This window comes from Coregonus lavaretus (assembly GCF_964263955.1).
Source record: "Coregonus lavaretus genome assembly, chromosome: 7".
NCBI lineage: Eukaryota > Metazoa > Chordata > Actinopteri > Salmoniformes > Salmonidae > Coregonus > Coregonus lavaretus.
In genome coordinates, this window is record NC_139994.1 from 45,315,791 (window position 1) to 45,336,061 (window position 20,271).

General features: G+C 42.6%; 1 protein-coding gene across 1 annotated transcript; it reads left to right on the plus strand.

The window, feature by feature from the left end:
• Positions 1 to 779: 779 nt before the first annotated feature.
• Positions 780 to 20,271, plus strand: LOC311132920 (adenylate cyclase type 4). The gene is made up of 28 exons (XM_084166305.1): positions 780 to 834; positions 1,019 to 1,059; positions 3,474 to 4,668; positions 5,050 to 5,143; positions 5,594 to 5,791; positions 6,207 to 6,368; positions 7,177 to 7,326; positions 7,562 to 7,698; positions 7,998 to 8,109; positions 8,400 to 8,527; positions 8,897 to 9,055; positions 9,381 to 9,540; positions 11,543 to 11,719; positions 12,318 to 12,349; positions 12,441 to 12,500; positions 12,596 to 12,659; positions 14,787 to 14,884; positions 15,173 to 15,257; positions 15,416 to 15,553; positions 15,665 to 15,745; positions 15,981 to 16,156; positions 16,595 to 16,679; positions 16,828 to 16,986; positions 17,679 to 17,825; positions 18,036 to 18,143; positions 18,592 to 18,706; positions 18,914 to 19,038; positions 19,187 to 20,271. Exons 3-28 carry the CDS (start codon positions 3,656 to 3,658, stop codon positions 19,301 to 19,303), a joined length of 4,080 nt encoding a protein of 1,359 aa, XP_084022431.1. The 5' UTR covers positions 780 to 834; positions 1,019 to 1,059; positions 3,474 to 3,655; the 3' UTR covers positions 19,304 to 20,271.

The following is a 20,271-nucleotide window of genomic DNA, read 5'->3' on the forward strand; positions in this document are numbered from 1 at the left end:
CTCAGTTTGTAAACAACTATCTTCACAAAAATAGTGCATGGTCCAATTTACATTCTATGGGAAGAAAAGTTGTATTCCTATATTTATTCTGGAGTTGTATTTATTCTGTAGGTTTAATGTAACAGTCCCCACAAGGAGAATGTGTAAATGGTTGTTTATTATCTAATTGGTTGAACAGTTGACCAATTGGTTTATAAGTTGACTGATTGGTTGGTTGGTTGGTTGGTTTGCTTCATTATGTGATTGATTATGTATTGATTGGTTATGTAACTTTAATATGTTTCACAGCATTAAAGATTCTTTATTTGATAAGGTTTTACTGTGTATGTTTTTGTTTACATACTGTATTATACCTGTAACATCATATAATCTACAATTGCCTGTTACACATTCAATGGTAGTGTCAATTAAATGTACATTTAAGGAGAATTCACCTGACAATACATTTGTTTCTGACATGCAAGAAAACAAGTCTCTTGGGCATAAATTCTATTCCATTCTAGACATGTTGTTACGTAGCTCCTGATGTCAAACATAATCTAAACATCAATTTAATCCATAGCTGTATGATATCGCATCCATGATTTAAAGCCCCACTCTGTAATTTCAACCATAATTTAAAGTCTAGGACAAACAAGTCTCTTTAGATTCTAGTCTATTCTTGTCTATTCTGTACATTTCATTATGTAGCTTGTGGTGATCTAGGACTGGTTTGTCAAGTTTGGCCGAGGAAAAATGGAACCGCCAACTATTTTATGAACGCTCCTAAAGAATAGGCAACACACACACACAGACTCTCGACAGACAGAGGGAGAGAAAGAGAAAGAGAGCGAGGTGAGTGTATCATGGTTTCTGGTTTTAATGTACTGATGTTGAGAAACTGTTGACATATTTATAACAGTGGATTATTTCAAGAGTTATACTTACTTTATAACTTTAGCTATACTTACGATTATTTATGGGTTCAATCTGAATGGAGAATAACCTCATTTAATCTCTTTGTGATCCTATAAACTAGATAAGACACCAGATAAGGATCATCTGCATCAAGATATAGAGGTAACGCTTTATTATAACTGTCATGTGTATGCAGCCATTTTTTATAGCAATATCATATCATTTCTGGGTACCTTACTGTAATAGATTTCCATTAAAATGTCAAAAAATTGCTTTTTAAGCTATTTTTCAAGCAATAATTTAGCTAGGACTGTCTGGGAGTGGGGAGGTGAAAACTGAAAACTAGCTGTTATTGGCAGAGAGTTTTGGAACTATCTTTGTTATTGGTCTTTTAACCAATTTACTGCTTTATGATGTCACCATGGAAAGCTGAAACTCCTCTCTTCCTTTGCCATCATTCTCTCCTCTTTCTCCCTCCCTCTCTTCCCTTCCTTTCTCCCTCCTCTCTCTTCCCTCTCTCCTCTCCCCTTGCCCTTCCTCTCTCCCTTCCTTCTCTCTCGTTCATCAATGTTTACCTCAGTGTATTTGCATAGCTGGTGCAGGGACTTTTCATTGTAACACACATACGCACTTGTCTGTGCACACATAGGCTGCGTCCTAAGTGGCAACCTATTCCCTTTATAGTACACTACTTTTGACTAGGGCCAATTTGGGATGCAGCCATACACACACACACACACATACACACTTATTTGCTTAAAGCGCCACTCTGCAATTTTTTGAGCAGAATATCTAATTGAATATCACTTTAAATTCCTCATGCGTTATAGTTCAATTGAATTTGAGAGTGGTTACATTTCCCTAGTGCCATCCCTCAGTTTTATAGCAAACCAAGTGGCAGGCTGCTGTTTTGTTGTTGTTCAAATTACAGAGTGTGGCTTTAAATCATGGATGTGATATTGTACAGTTGTGAATTAAAATGATGTTTAGATTATGTTTGAACTCAAGGGTTCATGGTTTCAGTTCAGATGTGTTGATGTATGTTGGGTTTCAAATCAATCGAACAGATAGAAAGAAAGAGAAGGAAAGCGCAAAAGGGTAGAGGAGATGGAGGAGGAAAACAGATAAGGTCATAAAAAAGGAGGATAGGAAAATGAGACATGGACCTGCGAGCGCTACATAGAGCAGCAGAGAGGAAGAAGGAGGGAGAGAGAGAAAAAGAGAGGGGAGAGAGCGAGCAACAGTCAGCCAGACTAACATAAAACAACTTGAAAAACAAGGTAGGATACTGTTTTCGACTTTTAACTTTTAACAGTTGTTGATGTTTTGTTACTGATAGCCGTGATCTTTGTATGAAAGTAATTCAACAGTGTGTGCTACCTTCCTACACTCTTAGAAAAATGGGTTCCAAAAGGGTTCTTTGGCTCTCCCCATTGGAGAACCTTGGAAAGTGTTTCTTCATGGAACCCAAAAGGGTTCTACCTGCAACAGCAGGAAAATAAATCCTGCAGCAACAGGAAATGTGAATTATTATGTGGATTATGATTAATGGGCATTTTTGTAGGGGTTGATACATTTTTCGTAAATTCATGAAATGCAGTTGAATATAGTTTTTGTTCATTTGTTTAGAATTCTCCTCATTCACATATTGCTCTTTGAGAGAGAGAGAGAGAGAGAGAGAGAGAGAGAGAGAGAGAGAGAGAGAGAGAGAGAGAGAGAGAGAGAGAGAGAGAGAGAGAGAGAGAGAGAGAGAGAGAGAGAGAGAGAGAGAGAGAGAGAGAGAGAGAGAGAGAGAGAGAGAGAGAAGGAAGACATGAATGAATGTCATGATAATTGCTAGGGGTGCGTCACTATCATGTCACAGACCAACAGTGAGTGGGACAGGGAGTGTCAGAACAGACATGGTTTCAAATACTATTTGAAATCTTTCAAATACTTCAAGCATTTGCTCTAGCCTGCCTAGAGTGCCAGATGGGTGGGGTTTACAGGTTTGGAACTATTATATTGGTCCAATAAGGCCGGCAAGGTCACTCAAGCATTATTTCAAATACTAATTGAACCCAGGTCTGCATTAGTGGAGTCATCAGTTGGTGTAAGGGGGGGAAGTTGACTCTAAACGCTGATCTTGGGTCAGTTTTGCATTTCTGTACCTAGTGGAAACTTCACCTCTGTCATCAGAGTGAATGAGGAAACAACTTCATCTAGCAGAACTTGTTTAACACGACTGGGAAACATGTAATCTAATGGCATTAAAAACCTGATTGACAGCAGTCAACCAAACAGCCTCATTTATTGCTTGATTGGAGAAGAGAAAAGCTGTGTTTAGGACAGTAGTGGGTTTTTAAAGCTTTCCAATACAATTCTTTATTGGAAAAGAGAAAGGATTGTATTTAGGAAAGTAGTGGTTAGCATTATGGCTTGGTTAGCATAAATAACAAGTGGTTAGCTTTAGCAAATGTGGGTAGCATAAGTGGTAATAGAATTATGGTCTGTTAGCAGTAGTGGTTAGCATGACTCAACGCTGAGGATTATGGGTGGGTTTTGGAATAACTTTTCATCTTTATCCATTTTGACAGTGAAACATTCCTCCATTTCCATATGGACTTACAGTCATCCAAGGAAGACGACATTGTGCTTGTAACATGTCTTAGAACTATCCAGAGGACCTGAAGGGACTATACAGTGACTCTGTCTTTCGTTTTGTCCTTCAGTCACCTTTCCCTGACAACAAGGACATAGAGATAAGCACTAAAGTACCATGCAGGACGACCCTGAGCGATACTTGGTGATTGGGGGAAACAGAACGGGAGACATCCACAGGACTGGTAGTGGGTTTGCTGGTGTGGGAAATGGGGGAGGCAGGGGAGACAGGGGAGATGAGCAAGACACAAGCATGGAGCTGGAGTATTTGACCAGTAGCACAACAGACAATGCTGACACCAGAGAACGTCAGATTGCAGAAGAAGATGAGGACGGTAACATCATCACGCAAAGGAACAACATCACAGCTAAAACGATTGACATTAGGACTCAATGTGATGACTTCAGAGATGAGGTCAACGGTGAGTCCGAGAGCCAATCAGAGCACAGCGAGTTTCGGGTCTACATAGAGGTGGGCGTGGCTAAGGTGGAGCTAGCCCCGGAACCACTCAAGGCCCAATCGTCTTTCCAAGGATCTCCAGAGGTCCCTTCTACTGTGAGCACTGGTAACCATGGCACTGACATTAAAACAGACACTTTGATGAATGACAACACCAACTCCAGCACTGACTTTGATAATAATAGCGCTAAAATGACCACTGACACTTATGATCATTTAGATGATAGCGTCAAAGTCAACGATGAAGATTCTTTGGACAAAAAGAGTACTGATTTTCTCCCTGACAGCACTGAATTCAAAATGAAGGCTCCCAAGGATGTTACATGCACTGCCAGTCCTGACAACACAGACTTTACCGAAGATGCCTTTAAATTAAAAACAAACCCACACAATCACAATCCTGATCTGGCCATGATGGACTCCACAACAACCCTCTGCAGACGTAACCACGACAACCACACAACCGCCGAAATCCCATCCGACGACACTTCCACTTCTAGATCGGAAACTTCAGTCCCTCTCAACCAATCGGCCCCTGCGCCCGACATCACATGGGACGACACCCCGAACCTCAGGGAGGGGGGCGAAGGCGATGGTACACTGCCCTCAAAGAGGAGTGTAGCAGAGGGGGTGTGCTGCTGCTACAGAGCAGTGCACAAGGCCTTCATAAGGTCTGTCTGATTTTTACATTTTAAATCTGTATTTGAATTATTTAATATAATTCTGTAGGTATTTTTCTACACTTTATTTTATTCAAACAGCAAGAAATCAAGGAGGGAGACAGGCAAGTGGGAGAAACAGTGGACACAGGGATTGAACCCCTGTCTCCGGTGGAAAGTAGTACATGTGACATATGCCGTGGAATGTTTCCACTACACCACGGCTCTGCACTAAACATGTATTTGAAATGTGTATTGTTTGTTGCATAATTCCAGTGTGTGTTTATGCTTCACATTTATGGAAATCGTCAATTTTGTAAAATAATTTAGCCTTCGATGCTATTGATACCAAAGTTATGTTGACTTTATTGAAATAAACCCTTCTCTCATAAGGTGCCTGGAGGAGACGCCAGCCATGCTGCCTGGACTGTTGCTGGCCATGGGCTTCTGTGTGGCTATCATCATCCTTATACCAGCCACCGGCAGGGTGAGAGAGGGGGGGGGGGGGGTGTAGGGGGTAGAGGGGGAGATGGAGGGGTAGGAGGGAGGTAGTGGGGAAGGAGTATGAGCTTCTGTGTGGCTATCATCATCTTTATACCAGCCACCGGCAGGGTGAGATAGGTGGGGGGGAGGGGGGGATAGTATGGGCTTCTGTGTGGCTATCATCAATCTCATCCCAGCCACTTCCAGGGCGAGAGAGTGGGTGGGAGGAGGATGTGTGGAGGGGGTACAGTAGCCAGGGGTAAGAGCTAGGAGGATGGGGAGGTAAATTAAGCGTTGAGGTGCTGTATTGGATTCTAGATATAATTATAATTGAATTAATAAAATATTTGCCATTTTCAATCTTCTCTATTGTCCCTTCTCTCTCTCCCTCTACGGAGTATCAGTGTGGTGTATGTTGCAGTGTTTAACTCGCTCTCCCTCTCCTCCTCTCCAGAACATCAGTGTCCATGTAGGGGCCCTGTCCGTGGTCTGTGTGGTGCTGTGTGTGAGCACAGCCCTGCTGGTGGCCCTGCCCTGGCTGGCCGTGGTGAGGCGGTGTGGAGGAGCGCTGTCACTTTGCCTCTGGGGGGCCCTGTATGTCACAGCCATAGTCTTCACCTTCACCGGAGGGCCCGTCACCGCATGGGAACAGGTCAGACAGGAGAAGGGGCCAGGTTGAGGGAAGGGTTGGAAGGGTAGGGGGAGTCGGGTGAGGAGCAGGTCAAAGATAGGGATGGGGGGAGGTGGAGAATGAATGAGGGGGGAGGAGCAGGTCAGGGCCTGTATTCACAAAGTGTCTCAGTGTGCGAGTGCTTATCTCGGATCAGGTCCTCCCTGTCCATGTAATCTTATTGATTATAATCTAAAAGGGGAAACTGATCCTAGACCAGCACTCTTATTCTGAGACGTGGCTAGCTGTGGCGAGGCAATGTGGAGGAGCTCTGTCTCTCTGGTTCGAGGTCTTGTGTATTAAATGTATCTTTATATGAGTTATATTTCTGTCCATGCGGTGTATTGAACTTTCTTTCACTGTCTCTCTCTCTTTCCCTCCCTTCCTCCCTCTACAGGTAGCGTTCTTCCTCTTCCTGTCTCTGTGTGTGTACACGGTGCTGCCTCTGTCCCTAGCCTGGGCTCTGATGGTGGGCATAGGGACCAGTGTGTCACACATCATCATCATCAGTGTCTACGTTCCCGTCACTAGGCCTGACACACCAGACCTGGCAGTGCAGGTAAAAGTAATAGTAAAACACACACACACACACACATAGACATATATAGACACACACATAGACATAGATAGACACAGACACCCTATTCACACTATTGTGCCGACGCAAATCAAATATTTTATTTTCATATTGTCATTTTGGATTTGGTTCCGGCAACTATAATGGTTGTGTACCCATGAAGTCCAGTGCAGTAGAGCTTGGTTTGGCTCAGTTTGGTGCCATAGTATGAAAGAAAGACCCACACTAAATGTGCTGCAAATGGAAAGGTCACAGGCAAACTTTTGCAAATGAGCTGCAGAGAACGAAATAATAAGTTACAGTAAACACACACATTTGCATCGTCTGATAGCATGCCTATTCAAATCCACCAGGACACTGTGTACCATAGCACAGTCCACAACACACTGTTTTCTATGTTGTTTGTGTGTCTAAGATCAGCTTGGTGCAGCATGGCGATTCTGTTATTTTACTGAACAATGATAAGTAAACACAGTGTTGTAAGAACCACCGCTGCTATGCTACTCTAACCTTTCTCCCTTTCTTTCTCCCACCCCTCTATCTCTCTCTCCTTATCCTCTCTCCCTGTCGATCTGCCCCCACTATCTTTCTCACTCTCTTTCCCTCCATCTCCTACTCTCTCATCTACCCACCCAACCCCTCCCCCCTCTAACCCCTCCCCCCTCTTTCCCTCCCTCTCGCCACTCCCATTGCAAATAAGAATTTGTTCTTCATTGACTTGCCTGGTTAAATACATTTTTATAAAAAATGTCTCTCTCTCCCCCTCCTCCCCGCTCTCCCTCCCTGACAGCTGGTGGCCAACACTGTGTTGTTTTTGTGTGTGAACTGTGTGGGAGTGTTTCACCTGTGGCAGACTGAGCATGCCCACAGGAAGTCCAGTAAGAAGAAAGAGAGGTTCAGCGCCGTGCGCTCCCAGAGGGACATACAAAAACACCAGCAGGTAGCTGAATCAATTAAACTTCAGTTTAACTCAACTGAACTCAATTAAACTCTATAGTCCTATTAATCAATCCCCTCAGAGCCCATTAAAAGGCATCATCTTCCAAGAGAGGTTTCAGTCCTAGATGCCCACCTTTATGACCTGCATGCAAACAGTCTGCTACTGTAAGTCAATAGTTTGATCATTTAATCAATGAACACACAAACCCTCCTCATGCCCTTCCCCTTGACAACAGGAGCACCTCCTGCTGTCTGTGTTGCCACGATATATCGCCATGGAGCTGAAGACGGAGATCATCAAACGACTGTCTGAGAATAAAGACAAAGGACAGAACTTCCACAGTCTGTACATCCGGCAACACAAAGATGTCAGGTGAGGAAATGTGTGCTTATACACACAACACAATACATAATCTGATGAATATAACCTTGTCTGAGACCTGGGCCCGTATTCATAAAGTGTCTCAGAGTAAGAATGCTGATCTAGGAACAGTTTTACACGGAAAGAGGGGGCCTGATCCTAGATCAGCACTCCTACTTTTAGATGCTTTTTGAATATGGGCCCTGAGGGCTTTTGTTAACTTCCAGGTTTTAGCTGAGAGGGCTAAAGCAGACCTATCCCAGGGTCTATACCTGGTCACTACCATCCCTGTTGTGTCCTTCACTCAATAGTATTCTGTATGCTGACATTGTGGGGTTTACTAAGCTGGCCAGTACCTGTTCTCCTGAGGAGCTGGTGGGAGTCCTCAATAAGCTCTTCGGCAGGTTCGATGACATTGCCAAGGTGAGAGTTTCCCTTAGCCAATCAGTCAGTCACCTTTCCCCTCACCGTGCCCTGGGCTGGATGTATAGGTATAGAAATGTTTTGGCTAGCAAGAGATTCTCTCAAGACATTATCTCAACCACAATGGATCCCTATGATGTAGTGCAAATTTACTGAGACGACTTGACTATTACTGTCTTTCTCTGTCTCTGTCTCTGTCTCTCTGTCTCTGTCTCTGTCTCTGTCTCTCTCTCTCTCCTACCCCCTTTTTCCCTATACCCATCCACCCCTCTCCCCCTTTCTCTCTCCAGAAGAACGAGTGTTTGCGTATAAAGATCCTGGGTGATTGTTACTACTGTGTGTCCGGTCTGCCAGACCCAATCCCAACCCACGCCAGGAACTGTGTTCAGATGGGACTTGACATGTGCACTGCTATCAAGTCAGTCTGCCAATCAATCAATCAATAATTCAGTCACTTCTCTCCATCACCACTTATATATAATTTGCTCTCTTTTATCTTTATCTGACTGTCATTCAATGTGTCAATCAACTCCATGTGTATCACCTCTGAGAATCACTTTTGTGAATTGCTTATACATGTTATCACATAAATGTATATGATATCATGTAGATATTTAAATGATTAATCTCAATCACATGTGCTTATCTACTTTATCTATGAATCACTTTATCTGCTCTATTCTGATATATCACCTTGTGATTTAAATGCTAAAATAATTTAACATAATCTGTATAACATTGGTTTGAGGTCCTGGCTGATTGTTATAACCATGTTATATCTCTGTAGTAAACTACGGGAGGCTACTGGTGTGGAGATCAGTATGAGAGTGGGTGTGCACTCCGGCAACGTTCTCTGTGGCGTGATTGGTCTACAGAAGTGGCAGTACGACGTCTGGTCACATGACGTGACCCTGGCCAACCATATGGAGTCTGGGGGCATGCCAGGGTAAGGAACCAGGAAATGCATGTGTTTGTGTTATAATCTGTGTTATAAACTGTTATAAATGTGTAATAAGATGACATAAATGTGTTATAAATTATTGTAAATATGTAATAAATGTGGTATACATATGTTATTATGTTTGTGTGTTGTGATATCTTTATGCAAATATACTTTCTGCAAATGTGTGTTCAGGAGGCAGGGCACAATTTAACAGATCATTCAGATAGAAATACCTTAGGTAAAACAGATATGATTGTTTGCCATGCAGAATAAGGAATTGTGCCAGTTCTATTCATTACATTTCTATTTGCAATGTTTCCCACCCAAGGCGTGTCCACATTACAGAGGAGACACTGGGACACTTAGCTGGGGTGTACCAAATGGAGGACACTGACGGGGGGAGCCGGGATGCTCTGCTAAAGGGGAGGAAAACCTACCTGGTGATCGACCCCCATAAGGAAGATACCACCTCTAAGAAGAAGGGAGAGGTGTGTGCAATGTGCATGTTTTAGAAAGCCTGTCCTTGTATCTGTGTGTGTATGTACGCGTTTATATTCTCTTAAATGCCTGCACGTGTACAAAAATGTATGCATCACTGATGTGGCTGTGTGGGTATGCCTGCCTACTTCCCTGATAATGAAACACAAGGGGATAGTGTGTGTGTGTGTGTGTGTGTGTGTGTGTGTGTGTGTGTGTGTGTGTGTGTGTGTGTGTGTGTGTGTGTGTGTGTGTGTGTGGACCAGAAGTCCCCACAAGAATAGTAAATGAACAAAAATTTGACCAACTGGGGACATTTTGTTAGTCCCCACGATGTCAAATGCTATTTTTAGCGGGTTTAGGGTTAAGGTTAGAATTAGTGTTAGGGTTAGAATTACATTAAGGGTTAGGGTTAGGAGCTAGGGTTAGGGTGAGGGTAAGAGTGCGGGTTAGGGTTAGGGTTAGGTTTAGGGTTAGGGAAAATAGGATTTTGAATGGGACTGAATTGTGTGTCCCCACAAGGTTAGCTGTAAAAGACTGTGTGTGTGTGTGTGTGTGTGTGTGTGTGTGTGTGTGTGTGTGTGTGTGTGTGTGTGTGTGTGTGTGTGTGTGTGTGTGTGTGTGTGTGTGTGTGTGTGTGTGTGTGTGTGTGTGTGTGCAGTGTGATTCAATCATTAAGACACACAAATGACTGGAGGGAGCCAGAGATCAAGATAGCCTAACCATAAGAAGAAATACCTGTTACCAACCCTCTTCCTCCTGCTACTGCAGGCCTTCGCAGATTCTGCTGTTACGCTCCTAATAGGCTACACCAGGGGTCGGCAAACTTTTCCATTTCTACCGATCTGCTTGCCAGTTATGATTTTTATATGCACATTTTCGTGGATCAGTTTCATTTAATTTATAACAAAGTCTTCATTTCTCAAAATCGAAATTCTAAAAGTAACTTCTATTTCCAACTATGTAAAAAATAGTTTACATAAAGCCAACAAATAAAAACATTGCCGCCTGCAGGTAGAAAATATCCTGATAAAAATAAATATCCTATAAATCACATTGGCTACACATGGCCTGTCTGCAAGGAACTTGAAACATTGTATCAACTACTGGCTGGGGTTGAAGCTCATGCAAGCAAACTTGCAACATTGTATCAAATATTCTGGGCCCTCAGAGTTTCCCACTCCAGTGAGCTCCAGACAGACATAGATGTAGGCTATTTGCGCAAAGGAGAAGTAATCAGTTAGGCCTATTTTATAACATTTCCACCAGATCAGAGCATTACATTTCTTCCCCCATTTCACGCTGAGTGGTTAGCTGGAAAGATTTTTCAAATAGGCTATGTAAAAACAGACTTTGTTTACTTGCTGTTTGAGGTGATGAAAAAATTACTTTGAGAAGTTCCACAGTGGTGGTGAGTTAAGACAATCAGAAATACTATCAGATCCCCAAATGGGCACATTTATAGGCCTACATTTGTTTCAGGCCAGGTAGCCCAGACCTACTTCAATGTATAATCAGGTGCTTACTCAACATTGACAGGATTCATTGATATCAATAAATTATATAATTATATAAATATAATTAATACATTGACAACTCCTAAATGGAATGAAATAAACCAAAACTTGTTCCTCACAAGTGTAGCCTATAGGTTGTGCGGTCCGCAAACAACGTGTCCACTCCAACAATGAGAACTGTAAAAGACTGTAGTAATAATATATTGAATGCATGAACAGAAATTACCATAACCAGACAAGCATTGTAGATGACAAATTATGAGAATTAACGGTAAAAGTACTACTGGGGATACTGGTGTGCCTCCACAATGGATTAGTCCACTGAGACAGGCGTGAATCAGACAGGTGTCTCATGTGCCATACAAAATATATATACTGTTCGACTAATAACATTTTGGTCGACCAACAGCCTATCGACCGAATAATCGACTAGTCGACTAAATGGGGTCAGCCCTAGTGTGCATGCCTGCATCGCTGATGTTTGGGTGTGTTCCAGACTAACACCCTGACGGTCAGTGGTCGTAAGCAGCGAGCCTCAGTGAGGATGTCTCAGTACCTGCAGTCCTGGCAGACCATCAGTCCATTCTCTGACCTCAGCAATCCTGAGGCCACACCCACCCAGCTGCCAATCACCCCGAGCTGCGCCAGCACGAACCAATCACAGCCGTCCGCAGTGAGTAATGTACCTGTTGAACCCGCCTACCTTCTATGTTCACTCAGACACGTATGCACACAGACTCAACGCTGATCCACACTTATGCCATTCACACACGATCATGCCGACATGCTTTCACAAACACACACCCCGTATCCCATCCCACCCACTCATATTCCTAAGTAAGTAACATACCAGGGTCATTAGGCACCACATGGAAGTAAACTGAAACAGGGAGGGAGAAAATACCTGGACTTGTCCAACAAGAAACACTCATTTTAAAGCGTTTACCATTGTGTGCCAAAATGAACATGACCCTGTTAGTCCCTTCTACTACCTTCTCCCATTACACACACATGCATGACATACTTTCACAAACACAGACACCCTTTCTCCCACTCACTCTTATGCCTTTCATGACCATTTCTCCTTAGCAATCCTCACAATGTCCTTACAAAACAAATCATTGAACAGTTTTTTTGCTTCTCTTCTGTCAGTCTTTCACCACTGACGGAGTTAATCTTATATATTCAGAGTGAACTCGAACAGTGTGTGTGTGTGTGTGTGTGCGTGTTTTGTTGACTGTGTGGTTGTGTGTGTGTGTGTTTGTTTGTAGGATAGACCACCTACTCTTCCCGATTCCAACAGGTAAACCAGCTTTTCTATTTTAGTTTGAATTATTTTCCCATCGTTGTATAAGTGTCATTTTTATTAATTAATCAAAATAATCCTTCCTTAGTACCAGTCAAGTCCTGGACGATGGCATAAGAGGGTCGTTAGATACCATAGACGCTGCAGGGTAAGTGTTTTTCCATAGCTGTAAGACCTTTCTGTTGTGTTCTGTTATTTTCTCTAGTATCTGTCTCCTGTCTTCTCTTATTCTATCTATCACAGGCGGAGGGAAAAGAAGCTGAACTGCTTCACACTGTTATTCAATGACCTAAAGCTGGAGAAACAGGTGGGAGTTTTTATGCTGCTGTGTTTAATTTGTTATGTAATAGTTATGTTTTGTGACATGTCTGTGTGTTAGATTTGTCTTTTGAAGTGTGGTGTTAGTGTCTGTGTTGTATGTTGTGATCGGTCTGGTATAACGGTACGCTCCTAAAAAATAAGGGTGCTTTGCGGTTCTATTTAGAACCTTTTTGAGGGCCAAGAAGCAAGCCATTGAACCCTTTTAGGCTGTAGTTACACAATGCAACTTTCACGCAATTTTAGTTGCCGTGGCAAGTGACATGATTTCAAGCAACATTGCTAATACACGAAGCAACTAAAACGCACAATTTTAATTGCTTGCAACAGCCAATCAAATGGAAGCTGCTTTTTTCATATCCTACCATATGGTTTGAGAATTCTAAACTCACCCAATGTCATCTGCTGCATTACATCGGGATTTCACAAATGATTTGTTTATCCAATCGTTTGGTTATTGTATGAGGATCAATTTAGACAAAATGCTGGCTGTACAATTTAGCTAGCTGAAAAAAAGTATATTGCCAGAACTGTTTTATCAATCTAGCTAGCAATGAGCTAACCAAGCTAGCAACGAACTAAGTTAGCTAGTGCAGTTAATAATTAACAATTTCAGTTGAAAATGGTCAAGGAGAGGTCTGGGTTCACTTCAAAAATGTAATTGATTGACTGCCAAACCATGTACATAAACCTTTACTAGCCCTAATACCAATACAGATCCCATTTGGCTAATATCTCTTCTGTCAGGACCATGTCTGTTCTCTCAGCCCTGTTTCCTCAGGCCCATGTTACGTCAGTTATAACCAGGGGTCGTCAACCCGAATGAGAGGAAGAGCCATTTTCCAAATTCATGTCGTCACCAGTGATTCAATATTTCAGTGTGTCACGCCCTGGCTCTGGGACTCTGTTATGTTGAGCCAGGGTGTGTTGTTTCTTTGTGTTTTGTATTTCTATGTTGGCCAGGGTGGCTCCCAATCAGAGACGGCTGTAGCTCGTTATCTCTGATTGGGAGCCATACTTAGGTAGCCGTTTGGCATTCATTTGGTGTGGTTTCTTGTTCCGTGTTGGTTTGTGTATGTAACCAAGGACGTCACGTTATCGTTTTGTTCGTGTGATCATTATTTAATAAATATGTTCGCATTCCACGCTGCGCCTTGGTCCTCCTCCTTCAACGATCGTGACACAGTGGGTCCTAGGCCATATGAGTTGACACAATCATTATAAAAATGTATTGAGTAGATGCTGAGATCGATTTTTTCTTCTTCAGAAAATGCAATGCGGGCTGCTGTAATATTTGTCACACCCTGATCTGTTTCACCAGTCTTTGTGATTGTCTCCACCCCCCTCCAGGTGTCGCCCATCTTCCCCAGTGTATTTATACCTGTGTTCTCTGTTCGTCTGTTGCCAGTTCGTTTTGTTTCATCAAGCCTACCAGCGGTTTTTCCCTTGCGCCTCTTTTTCAAGTTCCTGTTTTCAAGTTTTCCCGATTTTTTACCATTCTGCCTGCCCCTGAGCCTGCCTGCCATTCTGTACCTTTTGGACTCTGATCTGGATTACTGTCCTCTGCCTGCCCTTGACCTGTCGTTTGCCTGCCCCCTGTTTTTGTAATAAACTTGTGTTACTTCGTCACTGTCTGCATCTGGGTCTTCTCCTGAAATGTGATAATATTGACAAAAGGTCAAGGTCATAGTGATTGATCATGGTCAGTAGGTCCATACCCTTACATGAAATAATCAGCATTTTCTACCTTATAACAATAAGCATTTGAGCCAATTTTGATTGGAATTGGTTCAGTGGATACTGAGGGAACATAGGGCTGAGGGAACATAGGGCTGAGAGAACATAGGGCTGAGGGAACATAGGGCGGACCCCCTTCTGTCAAACTTGATTGCAGTTTCGGCAGCACTGACAGCTGTGTTGTTAACAAGACAACTGGGTCAGATTTCCAAACCTATTATGACTGACTGTTGTATTAGTTTGATGTAATGGTAGTGTATCTGGTGTTGTGTCTGATTTATTAGTGGGGATTATGTCTGAGTTGTGTTTGGTATTATAGGGTGTGTTGTCTGTGTAATGATATAGGCTAATGGTGTTGTATGTTGTATGTGTGTTGCAGTTTCGTCTCTCAGAGGTCAAAGGTCTACACCAGTCAGTAGGCTGCATGGCTCTCATCTTCGTGTCTCTGTTTACTGTCCAAATGCTCGTCTCCCAGAAGTGAGTATCCAGTGTGTGTGAGGTACAAAACCTTTCAACGCACATTATGCACACACACATACTACTGTTGTGATGCAAATACAAATGTCACAATGCAAACTTGCAAATGTAGCAGAGAACGAAATAAAAAAGGAGTTAGCGTTTTGCATTTACTGTGAGCATCAACCACAAACAACATCCAGATAAAAAGAGAGAGTGGGGAAGAGGTGTAGAGGGCCTAAGGATCAATGGAGAGAAATTGAGAATTCATTTTATTGCTCTCGATCTCTCTCTCGTTCTCTCTCTCAGAAACGTTGCCATGGCTGTGTCGTATGGGGTCACCTTCCCTGTTCTAGTGCTTCTTCTCTCCGTGGTCTGCACTCGATACCTCAAGGTAACACTAAACCTAACCCTAACGACGGCTCAAAACTAACCCTAAGATTCAGCCCCAGCGAGATTCAGGTTAAGATTCAGCCCGAGCTGTATGTTTCTCTTTAACAATTCCAGTGTTTGAGTGTTCTAACCAGGTATTTTATGTGTGGGTGTTTTCAGATATGGCGCTCTAAGATGCCTCTCAGTGTACAGTGGGTGTCGTCGCTGTCGCAAGGAGTGGCTACAAGGGCAGCGGTACGTTTACTGCTGGTCTGCCTCTGTCTACTCATCACCCTGCTTATGGCCATACTGAACTTTGTGAGTCAGCACACACACACACACACACACACACATATATAAATCCACATACACTGATACAAACTCTGACACATACACACACTGTGACCCATTGTGTTTTTCAACCCTAAGTTATTTCTACCTGGAAACAACTGTACCTCCATCTCCCACAACACAACACAACTACAGAACCTCAACCTGTACACTGTCCCTGTAAGTACCTCCTCAATCAACCAATCAATCAATCAATCAACCAATCAAACAAACTGTATTTGCATTATTGAAATGGACTTGTCACAGTGCATAAAACTACACTTGGGCCTATTATCGGTCATTAGTAATATCAAAATCTATATATTTTTTTATCTTTCTCTTCTCTCCCTCTCTCCCATCTGTGTCTGTCTCTATCTGTCTGTCTGTCCATATCCCCCCTCCCCTCTCCCTACAGTATTACCTGTACTGCTGCCTACTGGCTATGCTAGGTGTGGTGGTGTTTGTGAGGACGTGCATGTCCGTCAAAGTGTTGCTCCTCACCCTGGCTGTAGTAGTCTACCTGGCTCTCTTCCTCCATGTCTATGCACCTCGCTCAGACTGTTACATGGCCCTGCTCTACAACGATACAAAGTAAGACTAACACACACACACACACACGTTGCTCTACAACAACACCAAGATAGACTGGATAACAGATAGTAACATGTACACCTGCACGTACACACACACTTTTAGTAACAGCCTGATACTCTCTGTGTTAGGTTACATAAAACCAAAGTGTATCTCAATACATTAGTCAATGAAGCCTGAGGCGGGGTTATCTCTTTGGGCTTTGTATAGGCTGCTTGAATAAATAAAGGTAAAATGCTACTATCGTCTGGGATTCACAATCTGGACTCAGACAAAAGGTATGAAACTCTAATAACCTGGGCTGAGTCAGACAGTATATGCATGTGTGTGTTAGAGTACGTTTTTTTTTTTAAGACTGTGACATGACAGAGAGAGAGAACAAGAGAGAGAGGGATGATTGCATAGTGTCTCAAAGTGTGTGTGTGTGTGTTCCCACAGGCCTGGAGTCCTAAAGGAGCCTAAGATCATGGCTGGAGTCTGGCTGTTCATCTTCTATTTTACATGCCTCATACTGGCACGACAGGTAACGGGACATGTCTTTGTGTGTTCATACGTGCGTGCTTGTTTTCGGCGTGTGTGAGTGCTTGTGGCGTCCATGCCATCCTGCTTGTATGTGTGTTCGTGTATATTTACTGTATATGTGTGTGTTTAACGATGTGTGTGTTGGTCAGGATGAGTTGGGTTGTCGCGTGGAGTACCTACTGGAGCAGTGTTTCAGAACTGAGAGGGATGAGATGGAGACCATGGAGAACGTTAACAAACTACTACTGAAGAACGTCCTGCCTCTTCATGTAGCATCTAAATTCATGGGCAAGGCCATACGCAACCAGGTAAGTAAACTTCTGTGTGTGTGTCTCAGACCTGGGTTCAAGTACTATTTGCAATCATTTTAAATACTTTAGCTGTGCTTGATTGAGCTTGCTTGTTGCAATATAACTAATAGAAAAAACCCACTTACCTGGCACTCCAGGCAGGCTAAAGCAAGTATTTTAACAATTTCAAATAGTATTTGAACCTAGGTCTGGAGAGTACAGTGGTCAGTGAGGCAAATGGGCTCTACCACCAGCAACAATGCTGTAACTGTGTTAGGGTCACATCATGCAAAAAACGTGCAAATGATCGTGCAAATACCAAGGCCTTGGGTAGGACGAAGTGAGGCGTCATGATTGTGTGTGTGTGTACATGTATATAATATGTTTGTGGATGTATATAACGTGGATGTGTTGGGATATGATGTGTGTGCTTGTGATATGACGTTATAACGTGTTTTGTGCTTGTGTATATAACGTGTTTGTGTCAGTGTTTTGATATAAAAAATAAAAAATAAAAAAGTAAACAAAAATAAAATATTTAAAAGATAAAAAATATAAAAATATAAATAAACTTTTGTAAAGTGGTTAACCACTGGCTATAGGGTGAATGCACCAATTTGTAAGTCGCTCTGGATAAGAGCGTCTGCTAAATGACGTAAATGTAACGTAAATGTAAATATAACGTGTGTCTTGTGTGTGTTGTGTTGCAGGACCTATACAGCCAGTCATGTGACTGTGTGTGTGTGATGTTCGCCTCGGTACCCCAGTTTAAGGAGTTCTACAGCGAGAGCAGCGTGAACCGAGACGGACTGGAGTGTCTACGCTTCCTCAATGAGATAATCTCAGACTTTGACGAGGTACAACAATGGCACCCTATTCCCTATATAATGCACTACTTTTGACTAGGGCCCATAGGGCTCCGGTCAAAAGTAGTGCACTATAGGGAATGAGGTGCCATTTCAGAGCTTGGGCTGGAACTACTCAGAAGGGAAGAAGGGCCAGGAGTTTTTCCTCAACTGGTAATCTGACCATGAACTGACCCCCTCTCTATTCTCTCTTTCTAACAGCTTCTCTCTAAGCCAAATTTCTGTTCTGTGGAGAAGATTAAGACTATTGGCAGCACCTACATGGCAGCTGCTGGTCTGACCAATCCTGCTATAGGGGAAGAGCGAAAGGTTGGTAGTAGCCTATTGTGTCCAGCTCTGTTCTGCCTCACTGGGTCCTGTTCAAATACTTATAAAAATACTCCCTTACTTACTCCCTTCTCTAAGGTAGTCAGGGATCTGTACATGATTGGATAAGCAAAAGAAAGGTCACTTATCATCCTATTGCTTTCACCAATCAAATCTTGTCACATCAATGAAGTGAAAGCTCTTAACTCTTGGAAGTTAGGAAGGAGGAAATCCATGTCTGAAGTATGCATTCGAACACGGTCTCTTGTCTGCCTGCCTGTACGGATTCTGACTGAGTGTTGTGATTGTGTTCTCATAGTCTGGTTAAACCCAGACTGAAGGCTGCACTCACCATTGATTCTAACTGAGTGTTCTCTTAGCCGGGTTAAACCAGAATGAATTCTGAGCTCACAATTGATTCTGACTGAGTGTTCTCTGTCTCCACCTACAGGACTGTGATGTGTCCTACAGCCATGTACGCAGCATGGTAGAGTTTGCCATCGCTCTGAAGAACAACTTGGAGTCCATCAACCAACACTCCTTCAACAGCTTTAAGCTACGCATTGGTGAGTCTGTCTGTATGGCCAGAAGGACAAGAAAGATATGGACTCTTACTCCATTAATCTTTCCTCGATTACAGGAGGAGGTCAGACAGGAGGGACTTTCTCCTTCAATATGGTTGAGCCTTTTTCAACTAAACTCCCTTGATTTGATAGCCATCTCCCCCCTCCCAACTAACTTTTTCATCACCTCATCTCCTTTACCTTATATAGGGATAAACCATGGTCCAGTGATTGCGGGGGTGATCGGAGCCCACAAACCACAGTATGATATCTGGGGGAACACTGTGAACGTGGCGAGTAGGATGGACAGCACTGGAGTACTAGACAAGATCCAGGTGAGAGAGAGATGGAGAGGGGAGGGAAAGAGAGACAGAGAAGGGGTGGAGAGAGGGGAGAGACTGAATGATCTGATCTACTGATAAAACATTTTGAGAGAGAGAGAGAGGGAGCGCTTGTTAAATGGTTCTCTGTATCCCTCTACAGGTGACCGAGGAAACAGCTCAGGTTGTGGAGACCTTTGGCTTCAGTGTGACCAAGAGAGGAGTCATCACCGTCAAGGGCAAGGGAGAACTGACCACCTACTTCATCAACACCGACTGACCAATCATATCCTCCGTTCTGACCTCTCCAACCAATCATCATCACTCATCTCGCCACACATCAAACACTGACCTATCACAATCGTCCTTATTTATTCTCATACAGTAATGCTGTGAACGGGAACACTGCATTAGGAGGAAGGAGGTGCTGTCTTTTGGATGAATACGTTAAACAGAACGTCAAAAAATAAATACTTGGTTGGCAGGCAATTTGCGATAATTTATTATTTGTGTTTTGAATGAATCTCTCTCTACTCATGAACTACTGTATCTATTTATGTGTGATCTTTTGATGACAGACAACAAACCAAAGCCATTTAGGAATATGCTCTTACTAATGACAGTGACACAGAGTGGGTTCAAGGCAAGTAATGACAGTGAATGTTCCTTATTAGGAAATTATAGGCTATATGGAAACACAAGATTGTGTAGTTTTCAATGGTTTCCTAAAAGGGATGTCATACATAATTGGTGCTGCCTATAATAAGAATAAGAATGGGCTGATGTTATTTCAATGGATGAGGAAGTAGTTGCCAGTAGGCTGTCACTGCCAAAGGTACTGATGCATTCACACTTTTGAATCCATCTGCCACCACTTTAGTGCAATATAACTTACTGTACATAACTTTTGATAATGGAATTTCAGATAGTTTTTTATTTAGTTTTTAAAGATATTCATATATTTTGTCTATTCTGAACGACTTTATAAACACGCCTGAGCATACAGTATATGAATGCACATAGAAATGAACTAAGATGTAGTAGGTTGTGCAATCGCTTCTGTAAGCTACCAAAAAGTGCATAAAACATTTTGTAAGCTCATAAAAATATGTGTATTTCTTTGTACTCATAATGTTTCATGAACCTGTGAAGCACTGGACATGTGAATGTAGAAATATGTTATATTTAAAAATTATTTAGCTATTTGCCAGTTTGGTGAAGCTAAATAAAGGGAATTCACTGTTAAAC

Coding starts and splice junctions, on each gene's coding strand:
- LOC311132920 (XM_084166305.1), top strand. CDS start 3,656: ATGCAGGACGACCCTGAGCGATACTTGGTGATTGGGGGAAACAGAACG. Junction 8,110..8,399: donor GGTTCGATGACATTGCCAAG/GTGAGAGTTTCC, acceptor TTCTCTCTCCAG/AAGAACGAGTGTTTGCGTAT. Junction 18,144..18,591: donor CTATAGGGGAAGAGCGAAAG/GTTGGTAGTAGC, acceptor CTCCACCTACAG/GACTGTGATGTGTCCTACAG.